This window comes from Cololabis saira, chromosome 10 (genome assembly GCF_033807715.1).
Source record: "Cololabis saira isolate AMF1-May2022 chromosome 10, fColSai1.1, whole genome shotgun sequence".
NCBI lineage: Eukaryota > Metazoa > Chordata > Actinopteri > Beloniformes > Belonidae > Cololabis > Cololabis saira.
The window spans coordinates 14,594,483-14,613,113 of record NC_084596.1 but is presented as its reverse complement, the minus strand read 5'-3'; the positions used below and the strand labels follow the sequence as shown (position 1 = coordinate 14,613,113).

Genomic DNA, 18,631 nt, shown 5'->3' with positions numbered 1-18,631 from the left:
GGCTGGCTTAAGCGATGCAAAGCTTTCACCACTTCCACATAAGAACTGTCATTTGTCTATTTACTCTACAGTGAGCGAAAATCACCGGAGTCAAATTCCCTGTCTTGTTTGACCTGACTTGGCCAATAAATCTGATTCTGATTATCCCGGGACATAAAGTGACACCAGCAACCGGTTGTGTTGGCCTGTCTCAAGAAGAATGTTGTGAACACAAACAGGCTCATCAGAAGTTAATTTCCCTAATGCATGGCAGCTGTGTTGACATCTCCTCCAGCATGTAGAAATCAAGCATGAAAACTCACTTTCTGACAACCTAAGAAATCCACCTGCAAGGTGAGCATTAACTTTTCCCACAATTCCATGTCACTGCAATCAGATGACAAAACTGGAGCGTTTAAGTGCCATTAAAGTGCAAATTTTAACATCCTTTCTACATAATTCCCCTTATTTCTCTGATGAGCCACTGAGAAAAGAAACTGTAAAAAGCAAAAGTTCAAACAAGCGTCACTCAAAAATTGTTGCAACCGCTGCATGACAACAGAAGCATTACGTCAAAACCTCCAGACACAGTTTCTTCCCCCAAACTGTTGCTCTGATGAACTTTCATCACTCATAGAGTCTCAGAATAATCAATCACTGTGCAATAATAATAATAATAATAAACACAATCATATGCTGTAACAATGCACCTTTCAATAACCATGTCTACCTCATACTGCTGCACATTTCATTTTTTTTTTTAAATTGTTTAAATTGTACAGTGAGTAAAAATAACCGAGTCAAATTCCCTGTCCTGTTTGACCTGACTTGGCCAATAAACCTGATTCTGATTCTGATCTTTGCTCTGAGCCTCAGCTAAGCAATTGGCAGCTTGTGCTTACCCCGTGTCGGCTAAACGAAGTGGGCAAGTAATGTTCTTTTGCCACCAAAGCAACATTAGTAAGCCATGGCCAAATTTGATTGACAAAAGCTGGTGGTATTTTGCTAGGCCAGATTATCGATATACTGAACTGGGCGAGCACCCAGCGGCGTCGGCCAATGAGGGGACACCGAATCAAATGACTAACTGGATTATATATGTCATATTTTGTTATTTTCTCTATATATTTGCTGGAAGAGGAGCAAACAGGTACAGCAGTAACCAATGATACAATAAAAATACATTAAAATAATAATAATTAAAAAAATTGCGTTTGAGTGAGTGTGCTGTTCCCTGCCTTCACATCAGATCTGAGAGGAGCTGGAAATGTGGACATTTTTAAACGTAGACTAAAAACTCATCTCTTTGGTCTGGCTTTTATGTAGCATCACATTTTATAGTTTTAGTTTTTTAAAGGTATCTGTTTTATTTATTTATCTATCTTTTATAATGTTTTTATTATTTTTATTGTTGTGGACTGATTTTTTTTTTTTTAGCCTTAATCCTTGAACTTTTATCTTTTTATACATTTTATATATTTTATATTGTATGGCAGGGTGCATTGGTCTCCCAGTTTTTATCTTTTTTGGTCTCCCAGTTTTTATTTGTTTATTATGCTTATTTTTCAATCAAAATGTCAAAGCACCTTGTATTTCATGTACCTGGACGAAAGGTGCTATATAAATAAAATTTGATTGATTGATTGATCAGCTCATTCAGTAGGCCCGTTTGATTGTTTAGTCATATGCTGTAATAATTTTGCATGTAGTCCTCAGACAGACCATATATGATGATAGTTAACATGTGGTGTTACATTGGCATGTGAGTTGCATTCTGATTGGAGCATCAGTTTTTAGACTCATGTCTATCTGTGGTGTTACTCTTAGTTGGTTGCTTGTCTTACATTTATTTGTAGTATGAGTGTTGAGCATGTACTTCAGCAATACGTTCATGTAAATCTATGGTCTTTATAACCATAGTAAATTTCCTTTTTTTTACTGTAAAATGTGAGAGAAGGGGACACTTCAAGTGTGGTCACCCTGGGGAACCACACTGAGTTAATAGTCCATGGGCCAGACCAGATATCAGCACCACTCAAGGTGACAAAACCTGCTTATCATTTTTGAACATACAGTGCCTTGCCAAAGTATTTGGCCCCCTTGAACTTTGTGACCTTTTGCCACATTTCAGGCTTCAAACATAAAGATATAAAACTGTATTTTTTTGTGAAGAATCAACAAGTGGGACACAATCATGAAGTGGAACGAAATTTATTGGATATTTCAAACTTTTTTAACAAATATAAAACTGAAAAAGTGGGCGTGCAAAATTATTATATATATAATATATCTTTATGTTTGAAGCCTGAAATGTGGCAAAAGGTCACAAAGTTCAAGGGGGGAAAATACTTTCGCAAGGCACTGTATCTATGTCTGTAGATGATATCTTGGTATGATAACCCTTCCTGAGTGGCAGCTGTATCAAAGTTATCAGCTCATGAAGTTACCCAGTCCCTTCAGAAAATTACATTTTAGATGCTGCTGCATATCCTGGTTTAGACTCATGTACAGGATATCTGTCAATGTTTCACAATATTGTCTTTGGTATCATTTTAAAGGGGACCTTTTAAGCATTCGTTCAAGCTAAGATGTGAATTTTTCTGACCAACATAGAGGTCACTGCAGGTCTTTAAACTCTAAACAACACACATTTTTACACAATCTTCGCCTAAATGATATACTATCTTTTAGCCCTGTGTCATCTAGGAACAACAGAGACACAAAATACAAAAACTGGAATACTCACAGGACCATAAGCATTCAGGAAATGTATAATATACCCCTACTATATCATTGTTGCAGGTCATTGTGAGCCTTAAACTAGAAGAGCATCATTAGGCTCCTATGAAACTATAACAGTCTGGTCTTTATCATGCAAATACAGGACATAACGGACACCACAATGAGATAAGGAACCAGCTTAGTTTTATAAACATTATAAACATAACAATATTGTAAACAAAATTAACATCGTTATTAATGGGAATACAGTATGTGAATATCTGATTATAGTTAGGCTATGAAGTTCTGTGTGTACTTAAGATAGTGTTAAGAAGGTTAACCAAGTACAGAATCATCATAATGTCACTCAAACTATGATTCAGCTGCCACTCAGGAAGGGTTATCATACCAAAATATAATCTACAGACATAGATATGTTCAAAAATGATAAGCAAGTTTTGTCACCTTGAGTGGTGTTGACAAGCAGAGGTGTCAGGTAACAAAGTACAAATACTTCGTTACCTTACTTAAGTAGAAATTTTGTTTATCTATACTTCACTGGAGTAATTATTTTTCAGACGACTTTTTACTTTTACTCCTTACATTTTCACGCAATTATCTGTACTTTTTACTCCTTACATTTTAAAAACAGCCTCGTTACTCTATTTCATTTCGGCCTTTAAAAAAAAACTATCCAGTTAAATTGCTCCATCAGGATAGAGTGAATTTGGTTGTGGTTGTTTCAGATGTTCTTGTCCAGTTTTGTTCTTACATCCGTTGCCCTCAGATTCCTGCAACTAAACTTGGATGTACATTCCAATAAAAGCTAGGATAAATGATAACATGCCTCTGAAGTTTGACTTTTTGCATCATTACAATACTTATAGGCAACTAGTCATCAAATCTCCTGCTCTCTGAAACACATGTTAATGCTCAATAGTACACATATATGGTTCTTTAATATATTTGCATTATACTAAGATGCATTCATTTTCAATGGCTTTTGTCCTTAATGGCTTTTTTCACCTTACATTACTTTTACTTTTATACTTTAAGTAGTTTTGAAACCAGTACCTTTATACTTTTACTCGAGTAAAAAACTTGAGATGATACTTCAACTTCTACAGGAGTATTTTTAAACTCTAGTATCTATACTTCTACCTGAGTAATGAATGTGAATACTTTTGACACCTCTGCTGACAAGTGAAATTTTGGGCTCTGGCCCGTTGACTGATATTGGCTGGGTTTCCCAGATCCAACCTCTCTTAAGGATTTAAGAGAGGTTCAAAGAAGGTTTGAACTAAGAGAGAATCCTAAGATACGGGTGTTTCCCAGATGACTTCTTAACACCGTCCTTTAGTTTCGCTCTTTCAGAAGCTCTTTGGAGCAGCTGTCCGGTTCTGAAACCAAATTAATCGATGCCAGGCAAATCGATCACCGATCACTATCAGCGCATTTTCACATGCAGCACTGCTACCTAACGCACTAATTCACTGCTGCCTGTGCGTTATAATAAAAAATTAAGATGATAAATATAATTCAATTACCCTTTTTCATCCAAACGGTGCGTTACTCCGTTATTTCTGGCTACAGTGAGGCTTTTTTTCCCCACACGCAGAAACCGGGAGGAAACGGGGTGGGCGTGTGTGTGCATTCAAAAACATGAGCCAAGAGAAGGCGAGTTTCGCAAATCGCAACGTGGAATTACAGCAATCCCTGGTTTTTCGCAGGGGTTATGTTCCAAAAAGAACCCGTGATAAGTGAAATTCTTTTTACAATTATAGAGGGCTTCAGATTGCAGAGATCATCCCCGCCTCGCACGTATTCCTCCTCTTCTGAATGATGCGGCATCCCGACTCGCGCTGTATACAGCGCGAGTCGGCAGGTGGGTTTTTTCAAGAGAAGAAAATAGTTATGGGTCGTTGTCTTCGCTCTTTTTTCTTCTGGGCAAAAAGATTCTTTAATATAAACCGACACCATTGATTTTGAGACTGTAATGAACGATTCATCAAAGGATCTCGTTCTTCAGCTGCTGCTTCCCTGTCATCACATAGGTGCGCTCGGGCTCTGGCTCGGGCAGGAGGATCGGTGTCACGGCTGCCTGGACAGCCCGGTCCGACAGCACGTCCAGGGGATTGAAGTGCTGACGCACGAATGCGTTCATAAAAACAGTTCTGCTTCGCGCACGGCGATGCGGTTGATTTGCAGCGAGAACATGCTGTATAGCAGCCAAATTATCAAATACATGATATTCATGATGATCGTTTTATTTGTGCGTAAAGCATAAAGCATATACAGGAACACACTTGTTATTCCTTATTTTTCTTTTTTCCCCCCCCTTTGCTGTCACCAATAAATGCTAAACAATATAAATCTAAAGTATAAAATAGATCAAAATTTGTGCGGGGTGCATTGTTTTAATATCTCATTGCTTGGTGTGATATTGATTTGCCTGACGCGGCTGGATCTGTGAGTCTTTGTTCACTAAGATGGTTGTAAAGACTGGGTCAGCAGCATCTTTCATTTCCTTCTTAATGAAAGAGATACTTAAGCTAAGAGCGACTCTGGGAAACGCGATTTTCTTTCACAGGCTCCTTAAGAAGGTTTGAAAGAAGTCTTTCGCTGTTAAGAACTACTTAACTGATCTGGGAAACCCGGCCATTTTGGCCTGTTAATTCTCCAAGTCTGTCTGTAGCTGTGGTTCTACTTTTATTGTGAAAGTCCCCCCCGGAAGTGCTGTGTGTGTCTCAGCTGGTGCGTCTCTGGGCTGGGTTTCCTTTTTATCCAAGAAGACGCGAAAAAAACCCAGCATTGTCAAGTATGTCGAGGCAAAGATACTGAATTATCACGTTCAAAGGATGATTTAAAAAACTCGGACCTTGCCATGGCAATACGGGAGCTCAAAGTTTGCCTTTTAGGGGTAAGTGGCAGAGGTTTTTGTTGATGGATTTTGGGGGAAATTCCTTCAGTCTGAAGGGGAGGAACTCATCCACATTATTTAGACTTAAACATCACCTAACGGTTTATCTTCAATAAGTATATGCAGTCAGTTTAGATTAGTTTTATGTGTGTCTTTTCATTTTTACCCTAGTAAACTTGAACTATGTTGATATCTTGTTGTGGGGAAAAACCCACCGAGCCATCTTCGACCGGCGCTTGTTTCTTTTTTACATTTGTTACCTGGTAGCCTATCCTTTTTTCATTTTTTTTTATTAAACGCATTTAAATTAGTTTACATTGTTATTTGGCTTAATTTCCAACAGCTCTTGACAGTTTATCAGCATTACGTCATCACGAGACGCGTCGCCGCAAGCCATTAGTTTTCCTGCTGCGTTTGCAAAAAAGCATCTTTGTCCTTTTATACACTCTAACAAATAACTTCTCCTTTGGACATCAAAGTGATACTTTTGTCAATGACTCAAATGTGAGCTGGGAACTTTTTAGGGCTTTGTAAGGTTTATCAGGCGTGTAACATGCTCACCAAAACAGTGTTGAAATGAACCAAACCATGAACTCCATGAGCTGCAACTCAATTGTATTTAAACCCTATAAAACCAGGATAAGAGATGTCATGCCTGGATACATAAAGTCGTCTATTTTCATATTAATTTAAACAAAATTAAGCCTTTTAGGGGAATTGTAGGAAACTTTGTGATGGGATGAGTGTGTTGCTCAATCATACCGCGGTTGAATTGGTTTGATATTGGATATTCGACATTCAACACCCATAAAACTTGTGATACATACCACTGATTGTTTTATGGGTGTTGAATTCATTAAACCTCTTTAAATCAGCCCATAATATGATTTTATAATAATTACTCTCTTGTGATATATAGTCTAGATGACCATGAACACATCACAAGCAATATGACCAAAATCAGTGGTATGTATCACAAGTTTTATGGGTGTTGAATTCATTAAACCACATTAAATCAGCCCATATATATGATTTTTAAATCAGCCCATATACATGATTTTTAAATCAGCCCATATATATGATTTTTTAATATGATTTTTTTAATAATTACTGTTTTGTGATATATAGTCTGGATGACCATGAACACATCACAAGTGGTTTGACCAAAATCAGTGGTATGTATCACAAGTTTTATGGGTTTTATTCATAATATCCAATATCCAATATCAAACCAATTCAACCCCGGTTTAAAATGAACCAAACCATGAACTCCATTAGCTGCAACTCAATTGTATTTAAACCCTATAAAACCAGGATAAGAGATGTCATGCCTGGATACATAAAGTCTTCTATTTTTATATTAATTTAAACAAAATTAAGCCTTTTAGGGGAACTGTGGGGACATTTGTGATGGGATGAGTGTGTTGCTCAATCATTTGGGTTCAAAGTGACCGCAGACAGAGTGTGTGTACATGAGCTGTGACTGAAGGCTGACCCTCTGTTTTCAGGACACCGGCGTTGGTAAATCCAGCATTGTTTGCCGATTTGTTCAAGATCATTTTGATCACAACATAAGCCCGACCATAGGGTGAGTATGAATCACACGAGTGTCTTTTACCAGCAGGAAACAAATCGATCAGTCTTGGGCATGGAGCACACATTATAAGACTACTTACAAGTCACTACCAGCTCAATGTGGCTGTAACACAAGGTGGCCAAGGTCTGAAAGTGTTTCGTTCGTTGGACCAGTACAAGCAGAGGAAGGAGTTGTCTGAAGAGATCAGAAAGAAGACAAACACGGTAAAGGTAAAGGCTCTCAGACCTTCACAGCTGCGTATTTCATTCAGAAGTTTAGGGTCAGCGGGACTATAGCCAACCTTCCTGGACGTAAGAGGAAAATTGATGACATATTGGAGAGACGGATGATAAGAATGACAATCGAAGAGCCCAGAACCGCCTCCAAGGACATACAAGGGGGAGTCTGAGGTCAAGGTCCATCAGTGTCAGATCCAAAGGGGAGGACCGAGGAGGTCTTCATTGATGAAAGCAGATAAACAGACAAGCTTGTGCCATCTTTTTTTGGCGTTTAAAAAGACATCACAGTGTCTATTTTCATGTGCCAAAAATGCAAGAACAGAGAGGGACAGCTGATCAATAATCAGGTCAAGACTGGTCGAAGGATTCAAATGTGTAAGGTCAAGTCAAGTAAATGGTTTAGTGACCTTAAGTTAATTCACATATATGGTTGAGTAAATCTGAACATCAGTTATGAGAATTTTTTTTCTCACAGTTTGAACTTATGCTTTTTCAGATGAAATAATTTAATTCAGTTTATGTTAGCTTGGCCAGCCAGCTTGTCCTCTTTAATAAAAAGAATTGGTCCAATTCCACAGGAATTTAACTCTGATTTCCAGGGGGCAGTAGCAACAAACCCAGAAGAAACGGCCTCTGCCTCTAAGCCGTCTTTGTTATTTTTTAATAGTATCTCAGAGATGCTCCTGCATGAGTCATTTCTTATCTCCTGTCCAACTGTGATTGGTTTGGTACGTTCTGTACCGGTGGAAATGGCTGTGAATGTGATGAGTACCGGGCCATTTCACAAAGTAAGTTTATAGCTGGCCAAACTAAGCTACTGTTGCACCTTATGTGCAGTTTATGCACATTTGAAAGTACTACAATAGGTTTCTATCAAAAAATTAATTGTTTATACCTCTTTCTTTCACTAAAATACTATTTGTAATATGTGTAAACACAAGTTAGACTCTACACCTTGCCTGACAGTTGAAACACAATAAATAAGTGACTTCAGTTTTATAAAATGTAGTAGGAGAGAAACAGGGATAGTTTAGATGACATTTGTTGGGGGATTTTTTTTTTTCAAATACCCTACATTCATCACCGTTTTTCCTGTTTTTGATGATAGCAGTCAGGATTTACAATCATCCAGCTCTCTTCTCATTGTTAGTCATATCCTGCTGACTTGGTTAAATGGTTTACTCTGTGCTTTTTTAAGAATGACCTCCGAGTCTCTAACTCCTACTCTAAATCATCCACAGAGCATCGTTCTTGACCAAGACAGTCCCCTGCGGTAATGAACTACACAAGTTTCTGATCTGGGATACGGCCGGACAGGAACGGGTGAGTAATTATTTAACCATCGCCCATACGTCGACCCACATGACTCCAGGAATCGTGGTTTTTCACATTAACTTCCCATTTTATTTTGCATCACACACGATGGCGCAACATAATGATTCTTACTGTACTCAAAGGTTTTGGACCCCTCATGTCTCAAAGTTAACATCCTAATCTCCCGAGTCCTATTTCTAAAAGCTTTCTTTACAAATCTATCTTTTCTAAAAAATCCAAATAATTAAATTTATATTTGTTCCATTTATCTGTTTTATTTGATTTACCGGCTATTTAGGGCCACAGGGAACTGCTGGAGCCTTTCCCAGTTCCCTGTCAGGGTTACACGCCAGTCCATGTCAGGGGTCGTTGGAAATTCAATAAAGTGATATCATGATAACTTAAAAGAAAGAAAGAAACAGGCTTGGCAACGGTGTATAAACGTTGCACAACACCCAGCAGATTCTAGCATTGAGGATCCCAACCCGGGTTTGCTCTTCGCTTCCTCCAGATACAGTACCTTCACACATTTGATGATACCATGCACTGTAGATGGAAGAATATGCAAATCACTTCCAATCTCTCTTTAAGAAACATTCATTTTCAGCCATTTAATAGGTCTCTCATGCATTTGTTAAATACATTGAGTTTCTTCACTTTTCAAAGACTCTGCATTTGGTGGATATTTATTCAGTCCTTCAGTCATTAACAAGTCATCTATTGACATAACCAGTTAGTCATAACACATTTTATTAAGTTCATATACAGGACTGTCTCATAAAATTTGAATATTGTGATAAAGTCCTTTATTTTCTGTAATGCAAAAATGTCATACATTCTGGATTCATTACAAATCAACTGAAATATTGCAAGCCTTTTATTATTTTATTATTGCTGATCACGGCTTACAGTTTAAGAAAACTCAAATATCCTATCTCAAAAAATTAGAATATTCTGGGAATCTTAATCTTAAGCTGTAAGCCATAATCAGCAATATTAAAATAATAAAAGGCTTGCAATATTTCAGTTGATTTGTAATGAATCCATAATGTATGACATTTTTGTTTTTTTAATTGCATTACAGAAAATAAAGGACTTTATCACAATATTCTAATTTTCTGAGACAGTCCTGTGTAGCTCTAAATTGCTTCTTTTAGCATATGTCACAAGCGTAAAATACAGGAATATACAAGTATCCTTTAAATCGTTTTAATAACCTTGAATGATGCCTCGATAGATACTGAGTAAATCAGTATCTCAAAACGTTACCGCTAGCTACTAAGAACAAACCAATCCAGTTGAACGTGTTAAATGTAACCTATTAAACCTCTTTCAGACAAAACCAGGATGATTTAGTGGCGTCTTCTCTGAGATAGAGATGCAGGAAGCTGAAAAAGCCACGTCGGGTCCTTCAGGCGTTTTTAGAAATATGTTAATTGCAACAGATTGTGAAATCTCTGCATCTCCAATTGGTTTGGGGAGCTGCTGACTGTATCTCGTCCTTTAGCCAGTGGCAGACCCTTGTGACCCTGAACAGGATTAAAGCAGGTACAGATAACGGATGGATGGATAAATCCCAAATAGACTTTGGTCCGGACTATTAAAGGCCTAAAAGGAAGAAAATATTGATTAAACTTGAGTCGTTACTGTGTGTAAAAGGAAACAAACCTTTCTTTTCCTGTGGCCTACCTGCTGTGTAAGCGTTTATTACTTCATATTTATTTTTTGGTTGATATAGTTGGATTTCTGATGTTTTATTCCTATGAAACCAGCTTACTCTCATATGAGAACAAAGGGTGTGTGCTGTACTTTCATAGATGAGTTTCTGATAAATATATCTAAGAAAAAGGGGTCATGAGACACAATAGTGATTCATTTGCTGGAAGAGGGGGTGGGAGGGATGGTGAAGCCCTCCAGACTTGCTTACTGCATGGAAAATTTAATGCCAGCATTTCCTGCTTATTTCTGAAAACAATATCATGAAATCGCTGTTTCCTATTGCACTTGATCTGTCTTCTACGTAAATATTTGCACATGAATATAACACATTGTTTTTACACTGCAAAGTAACATTAAAGCATGAAAGATTTCATGTACATTCATGCTGACTACGAGATTGAGTTTTACTTGTGTAGCACATTTTATTACATGCATACGCAAACATTAAAACCAGACTGAGCCTTGCTCAAACACACAGTCATGTGAAAAAGAAACCACATCTTGCAATTTCTTTAATAGGCGCTGCCAATGCCAGCTTGGTCCGTTCTGCCTTGTGCAAAGGACGTATAGAAGACTGAAATAATGTTTCTCTCTCACCCACAGTTAGTAAGCAATAATGGAGTTACAGAAACAAAGAGGGGGAAGAGAATGAGAAATACAGCATTATAAAACAACTAAACTAAGCACAAAAAGTAAGGTGTTGTGTTTGGTGGATTATTTCTTTGTTGTAAAAATGCTTCTTGGCAGTAAATCTTGTACCGTTGGAAAGGCTGTTTATTTCCCCTTTTTAAAATGGTAACACATTTGTGAGGAACCTGCGTTTGTGGGAAGAGCAGCAGGGCTGAGTATGTGGGTTGTGCCCATTAAAAAGTTGCCAAATATTCGGAATTTAGTTTGAAGGGACACTTCATTCTTCTCTCCCTAAAACTGGCAGAAAACACCCAGAGTAATTGTGGACTGCTGTCTCAGTCATCTCTCATGGTAACTGCTAATACGAAATATAATTACTAAGAATGGAAGAAGTGAGGGAGACAAAATGTGAGTGAGTGAGTTTGGACTCAACTAGAGTAAATCTCAGACAATGTTGCAAAAATGATACCTAAATGGCAAACTTCCTTTCATACCGCTTTAAATATTAATGTAGATGGTATGTAACGATTTCTTGAATTCTGGTGTCTTTCCTTCTTGGCATTGTATTAACGCACACCTGAAAACACCAGAGCAGCAAACTGCCCGAAGGCCTAAAAAAGTCTGTTAATCGTGTATTTGATAAGCAGCACCTCACCACTACTCACTGGAAGGAGTATTAGTATTAGTTGTGGTAGTAGTATTTACTTTTTCACAAACTTGTTCTCTGGTATAAATTGACTGATTCCAGGGGCTTTATACCATAAAAGAAAATGTTCAAACATTAGGGATGCTGGAAAAGTAAAAACTGATTCCATGAAATTAAAACTGATGCATGTAAGAATTGGTATTCTTATTTTCTAAGATTCAGAGTCAATTGACTATTTCCTGATACTGTCCTGATGACATTTAAGGCTGTTAAGAAAGCACCGAGATGTGAGCTAGTGAAGCTAAAGATCTGTCAAACTGAGTTTCTTGAAAATGGAAATTGTACATGATAAAATATTCGTTGTGGATCATTTTTATTGTTGATAGTTTTAGCCACCCAGACTCGTTTTAGGATAGAAGAAAAAATATAAAATAACAATTCTGAAACTGTAGCAAACTTTCTGTCAACTGACCAGAAAGTATTGAAAGCAAACAAGATATAAAACACGGTTGACTCAATCGAAATGGTTCCTAAAATGCTCTAAACAAACAGGTGCAAACATACAGCAAACCAACATTTGATTCTTCAGAAACATCAGATGTGCTTCACATTGTTCAGCAAGCCCACATTAAACTGTAATTTTGTGAAAACTAGTTGAACATCTACAGATAAGTTCATTTTACTTTAACTTTTAACCTCTTTGGAGTTTAGTCTGCTGTGTTTTGTTCATAATCCACTGTATATAAACGATTGTTAACTAAATTAGGCCTCCTGTATTGAAACGTTTGTATCTGTTACGAGGATGATCTGCAGTAAACTACTGTTTATGAATGTGTTTGTGTGGATTTATGTTGTGTATATACCTTAAATTATTATATATTTACACATGCTTTTTTATGAGTTAATAAACCAACTTTAACTCTATTTGAATTGAATCATGCTAACTCCTGCAAATGTGTTGTTTTCAGTTCCACTCCTTAGCTCCTATGTACTACCGAGGATCGGCTGCTGCTGTCATCGTCTACGACATAACTAAACTGGTAAGAGTAATGTCTAACTTTGTTTAAATGGATTGTTTGGGCGGCGACATCCTCGGCTGTCTCACCTCCTCAAATCTGAAGGGGGGAAAAAATGGCTTATTTTCCATCATTCCTGGATGATGTGCTTCAGTGAGCTACAGATGTAATCATTTCCTGGTTGGCTCATGGAAAAAAAAACAAAACATTAATGCTTTGACTGCGACTTAAAAAAGGAAGAATGCCGGGCATGTTCTTATGGCGTGTGTCCCAGAACTGAACACGATGTGTGGCTGTTGTCCAGGACTCTTTCCAGACATTGAAGAAGTGGGTGAAGGAGCTGAAGGAACACGGCCCAGAAGACATTGTCGTAGCGATAGCGGGGAACAAGAACGACTTAGGAGATATCAGGTGGGCCCACGTTCTTCTCTGTTTTGCTCAGGATCACAGCAGAAACTGGATGTGGCATCAACAGTACAGGGAGAGAATGTGAATACTCTTACGCCTGTCTTTTTGTGTGTATAGCAGAACCAATTAATGCTTTATTAGTCCCGCAACATGGAAAGTTACAGTAATGTATTAGCTGAGGGCTAACCCAAGCATAAATCTTAAAAAGGAAAAAACATCAGAAACAGTTATTATACAGAGTATGAAACAATGAAACGCTCCCTTTCACCGATATGAAATATCTTTCAAAATGGGTTGTAAAGCAATGTGTTTTATTTGTGTGTTAGTTTGGTCTGTCGGGAGCAGTGGGATTAGCTGCCAGCAGGCAGGAAAGATGCTTCCTCGCACATTTAGAGAGCAGCAGGCGGCTGGAGAAGCTTTCCTCTGTTATCGCAGTCATGTATAGAGTGAGAGGCTTTTCCAAAGAGTGATGATAGCCTGGCTACACTCTTCCTGTTTACCACACGTCACACTTGAGACAGAACGGGCTTTTTTCCATCGGTTTATCGAGTTTTATTTTTCTTAGCATTTGAAAATGCTTCTGCCCGAGTAGAAATACCGCATAAAAAGTGGCTGATGTCACAGTCAAGACAGAAAAAATGATCAGCGGTGTCCCCTCTCACTCCAAAAACTTCAATGGACCCAGCAGATGTAGCCTGCTCGGTGTCTTCTCCACAGGATGTTCTCCACAGATGTGGTTCCCTCCACGGCTTTATGTGCCTTACATTTATTGAGCAGGTCTTCACAATAAAAACAGTCCAGATTACAGGTTGTGTTACACATTCACTTCCTTTTTGACCTTCTGCACGACAAACTCTTAAAAGGTTTGATTTATTGATGTCTTTGTTCATAACAATCTGTACGACCTGCGTCCTGGTGGAGCCAACGGCTCTCACCCTGTATTTAATCCTCACGATAGTATAGAAGTCCAAATTCTTACACTTAGATATGTAGTGGATGAAAGCCATTGATAAAATCTTTGCTTTGCCATCTGCTCTTATTTCACGCTGCTCGTCCTCCCTTTCCCAGGGAAGTTCCTATGAAAGAGGCGAAGGAGTTTGCTGAATCAATTGCAGCTATTTTCATCGAGACTAGTGCCAGAAATGCTGTCAATGTCGAGGAGCTCTTTCAGAAAATCAGTAAGTTTCATGTTGTTGGTTTTTAAGCCATGTTTATGTTGCATGTACTCCTGACTTTAAAATGTTCCATTTATCAAATGTATGGGAATCTATTCTACATATATAATCATTTTTTTTTTAGAATCGTGTTTATGCTGCATTACAACAGACATGGGCTGAATAAGAACTCTCAATCCTGCCTTTCTTAAATATAAATGCTGAAAAAGTAAATGAATAATAAGAAAAAAGTCCACACTTTATACTGCTGTTTACCTTGACTTTAAGGAAGATTGCCGTCTAAGTTCAGACTGGATTAATACTGGCACAAGAAAGTTGACTTTATCCACTATTTGTCCTAAATATCGCTTCACAAACAGTATGTTTTAGTGATTTAAATGGGCATCAAAGAAAACGCAGAGACGTGTATCACGATGACGTATCACTGATGAGAAAACAAGAAACAACCCTGGAGAAGTTTTCCATGTCAATATTTGTGCAGACATTTTTCACAGTACAGTTAAACATTTCAATACTAATCAACGGTATCAGTTAAATAAAAGCTATTGTACAACTTTGTGAAATCAAGCAAGGATTAATCAGATCTTTTTTATTAAAAAAAAAAAAGAATGGATCATCATATTAGCTTAGAAACATCTTAATTGAAACATCTGATGCGTGTCTGGTTGTCTACTATTTTTCTTTATTTTCTTTATATATCTTTATTTATTAACATGATTTTAGCCTAAGTAGCTGTTGGTAGGAGCATTTTTTTTAACAGTACTGTAATGATCAAAGCTGTCTGGTGTGAACAGGAAAGCTCTGCCAACCTTTCCTGCTGCAGTATTATTGATTAAATGCTGCATGTTCGTCATCATTATTCCCTTTTTTATTTTAGGTAAACAAATTCCGCCGCTGGAAAATCCCGACGTGGACAGCAACGAGTCCTTCAAACTCACCCGGCAGCCCCCTCCGTCTGCCAGGAGGTGCTGCTAGTACCAGGACGGGCTGATGAAAACGATTTCCTCCAACAAGCAGCCTCTGCCAGCGCAGCACGACGTCCACAATGCACACAGTGTCCTCCCCCTGGGAAAGGCGGCACAGTGGATGGACCGAGGTCAGCAACATGAACAGAAAAACCTGCCAACAGTGTTATGTAGGTCAATGCACCAAATTCAACAAGCACATGTATTTCTTTTAACTGTAGCAGCTCCAGCGCTGATGAAGTCAGGAAGCAGAAAAGGCCTTTCATTTGTCCCCCTCAAGTGGTGTTTTGGCTGAATTACAATTAGACTTATGATTACATGGTGTCATTCACTGCTCAGAAATGTATAAAGAGGTGATTTTTATGCCCTTTTACATGTTCTATGATCAATCACAAATTAATTACAAGTGCTCCATGTGAATATGCTGAGCAAAGCCAGATCTTAGCATTTTTTTTTTCATCTGTTATGCAGATTTCAATGCACCATGCTCTTTAAATGGAAAAGCATTGAATCAACGTTATACTATCAGTATTTGCCAGCTATACTCTCATCAACTCATGGAGCTTTTTTGTGCATCCATAGATGCAAATATCACCTCAGTTTGATGAAAATATTTGAATAAGTGGTTGTTGAGCTCTATTTCTAGATGAGCGTTTAGTTATACGACTCTCGGCTTTACATTCCTCTCCACCGCACATTTCATCCACATATGTAACAGGAGTTTAAAGCTGCAGAGGCCAAAATAATAATTACAGTACGACCCCCCCCCACCCCCTCCGCTGAAACACTGTGACCGATAATAGAACTGTTTACATAGCGATTTGTTGAGGATGTTTTCTACACGCTAAGACGTGTTATTTTAGATTTCACTACAGGGAATGGCTGTAAACAGCTGCCAAGAATTAGCTTTGCTTGTATTTTACTATAAAAAGGGTTGCATTTATAGTATAAATAAGGAAAAACTACATGTAATATACTAGAATCATGTCTAGTTCCACAAATGCTTATGTTGTATACAGTAACTTAACTCCAGCGTCAAAGGAAGCCTAACTTTTAACGTGCAGATAATAGTGGGGGGGGATTTGTTAAAACTGAGATTCTGTTCAGATGCTGTCTTTTTTTTCTTTTCTTTTTTGTTACAGTATTGCTCTTTGATTTGCTCTGGGACTTCAGAAAAGTATAATGGCACTTTTGCATATATTAAATCATGCAATGATAGTTTGGGCTTACTTAAAAATGTATTTTTCCTGTCTTCCCTAATGTCTATTTCTTAAAAAATTTGGATTGGACTTGAAAAATTAAATAGTATGTCAAGGTATTTTTGGCTCTGCATAACTTAAAAATGTGTTTCACTTGCAGTTAAAACATTTTATAATGTCTGATATGACACCTTAATATCAGTAATTTGTAAAATGTTAACGGGTATACACAGCCTTTGGGAGCCTTTAACTTTGTTAAAATTCAGTGGCAAAAATTAGTGTATCTATTGTCGTGTAGTGGCTTTGTGCGATGTCTCGTACGAGAGCGTCCAACAGTCACGAGTCAAAACAACCAAGGTGGCCCTAGAATTGCTAATAAAACCTTGAATCAATGAGTTTTAACTGTAAATCCAACCGCAGTCATTCACCTGTGCTCTTACTCCACTTCATGTCATTTTGGATGTATTTTTGTTTGTCTAGTTGTCACTTTGCTTATGTAACATGCTTTGTTTCTCCAATTGGTTGTTTGCTTATCCCGCGCCATCCAGAGACGGCTTCTGCTGCATCCAATAGCACCGCTTCAACCAGAGTAATTCTGTATATTTAAAAAGTAAAAGAAAAATGATTGACATGCCAGGTTACGACACAGTTTTCTGTCTTGAAACTCAAACAAACTTTCAAAAATGTGACTGTATGGACTGACTTATCAGAAACACCTACCTAACCAAGTTTGGTTTTGAAGTAAGATGAGATGTTCCCTTTAAACCCTTGCCCTCAAGACCCGTCACGTCTTATTTTAAGCAAATGTCAGACTTGTGACTACAGTCTTTCAGTAAATTGTAACGCTGTTAACACCTTAAAATTGGACATCAATGCGGGCTAATAGCTGTTCGGAATGTTTAAACTTGAGAAAATACGAGGGGGTGCGGGGTTTCGGTGAGGTTGGAAATCTGGTACGATACCATCTCCTTCATGAGATGAAATTCCAAGAAATAGTGTGTTCATCGCACACAAGTGCCTTTTGATATGTTGTTCTCAACAGAAAATGTTTGACATGGCTGAAAGTGAATACCTTTGGAATAATGCATTATTTGTAAAGGCTAACCGCACATATATTTTTACTTTTAAAGTGCAATTTTTTACAGCCAGCCTTGTCCTGTTTGCATAAGTCATGCTTCTCTGTATTCTCTGTAGAACAGATACATTTCTGTTTATTAATCATTGTAATAAAGAAGTCATATTATTTCTGTTTAGTGTTCATTATTCCGTTACCATTCAGTTCATAAAGAAAACTGTGTAGTCTCATTTATGACACAATCCCACTTTTAATCTTCTGAATAAAGGATTGTTGGTGGTTATTTTGGATTATTTTAACATCTGCTATAATGAGGACAAAGTTGTTTAGTCCCAGAGACACGGGACTTGGTGTTAAGTGAGTAGGACAGTAAAGGCAGGAAATAATGTTCAGCCCTCTCGATGACCCCTTTCAGTTCCAGTTTCATTCATTACCACCATCTAAGCTCCTTCCAGAATGACCTGGTGGTTTCTTTTGGACCGTTAATTCTGCCGGGTTCCTACACTAATATTATAACAGCTACATGTATAAGGAATAAGCGAGAGTTCAGCCTTGTAGTGTCTGAAAGAAGTAGCTTTAGGATCCTTGCTACAGGAAGCCTCTCCACCTCGCTTTCCTATGTAGAGACAGAGACTGCAGTGCTCGTTAACCTGAGGTCCTGGATATGTTACTGTAAACAAGCCTCTCTGCAGCCCAGATAATGAACTGCTGAATTTTGAGCTCGTGTTCATAATCTCTTTCTACTATACATACGTATATATGTTGTTTTTTTTTTTTTTTTACATTTTTTTAAATTATTTTCAGAATCAGGTTTATTATATATATATAAAATATATATATATATATATATATATATATATATATATATAAATATATATATATATATATATATATATATATATATATATATATATATATATATATTTACAGTCAAAGGTGCAGCAGTATGAGATAAACATTGTATTTTGAACTAATTAAAAAAAATTATATATTTATATGATTTATGTATATCCTTTATTTATGTATATCCTTATATATATGTATATATA

The 18,631-nt window shown here is 37.5% G+C and overlaps 1 protein-coding gene across 1 annotated transcript; it reads left to right on the top strand.

Annotated features, from left to right (window-relative positions):
- Positions 1-5,451: 5,451 nt before the first annotated feature.
- Positions 5,452-17,750, top strand: rab31 (RAB31, member RAS oncogene family). Its single transcript, XM_061731775.1, has 7 exons — positions 5,452-5,620; positions 7,129-7,208; positions 8,677-8,758; positions 12,713-12,784; positions 13,065-13,171; positions 14,237-14,346; positions 15,221-17,750. The coding sequence occupies exons 1-7, from the start codon at positions 5,585-5,587 to the stop codon at positions 15,316-15,318; spliced, it is 585 nt and encodes a 194-aa protein (XP_061587759.1). The 5' UTR covers positions 5,452-5,584; the 3' UTR covers positions 15,319-17,750.
- Positions 17,751-18,631: the final 881 nt, after the last annotated feature.

What these genes read in the sequence shown, in the direction of transcription:
- rab31 (XM_061731775.1), top strand. Translation starts at nt 5,585, where the DNA reads ATGGCAATACGGGAGCTCAAAGTTTGCCTTTTAGGG. An exon ending in TCAAAGTTTGCCTTTTAGGG is followed by an intron (nt 5,621 to 7,128) that starts GTAAGTGGCAGA and finishes CTCTGTTTTCAG; the next exon opens with GACACCGGCGTTGGTAAATC. An exon ending in AACGACTTAGGAGATATCAG is followed by an intron (nt 13,172 to 14,236) that starts GTGGGCCCACGT and finishes TCCCTTTCCCAG; the next exon opens with GGAAGTTCCTATGAAAGAGG.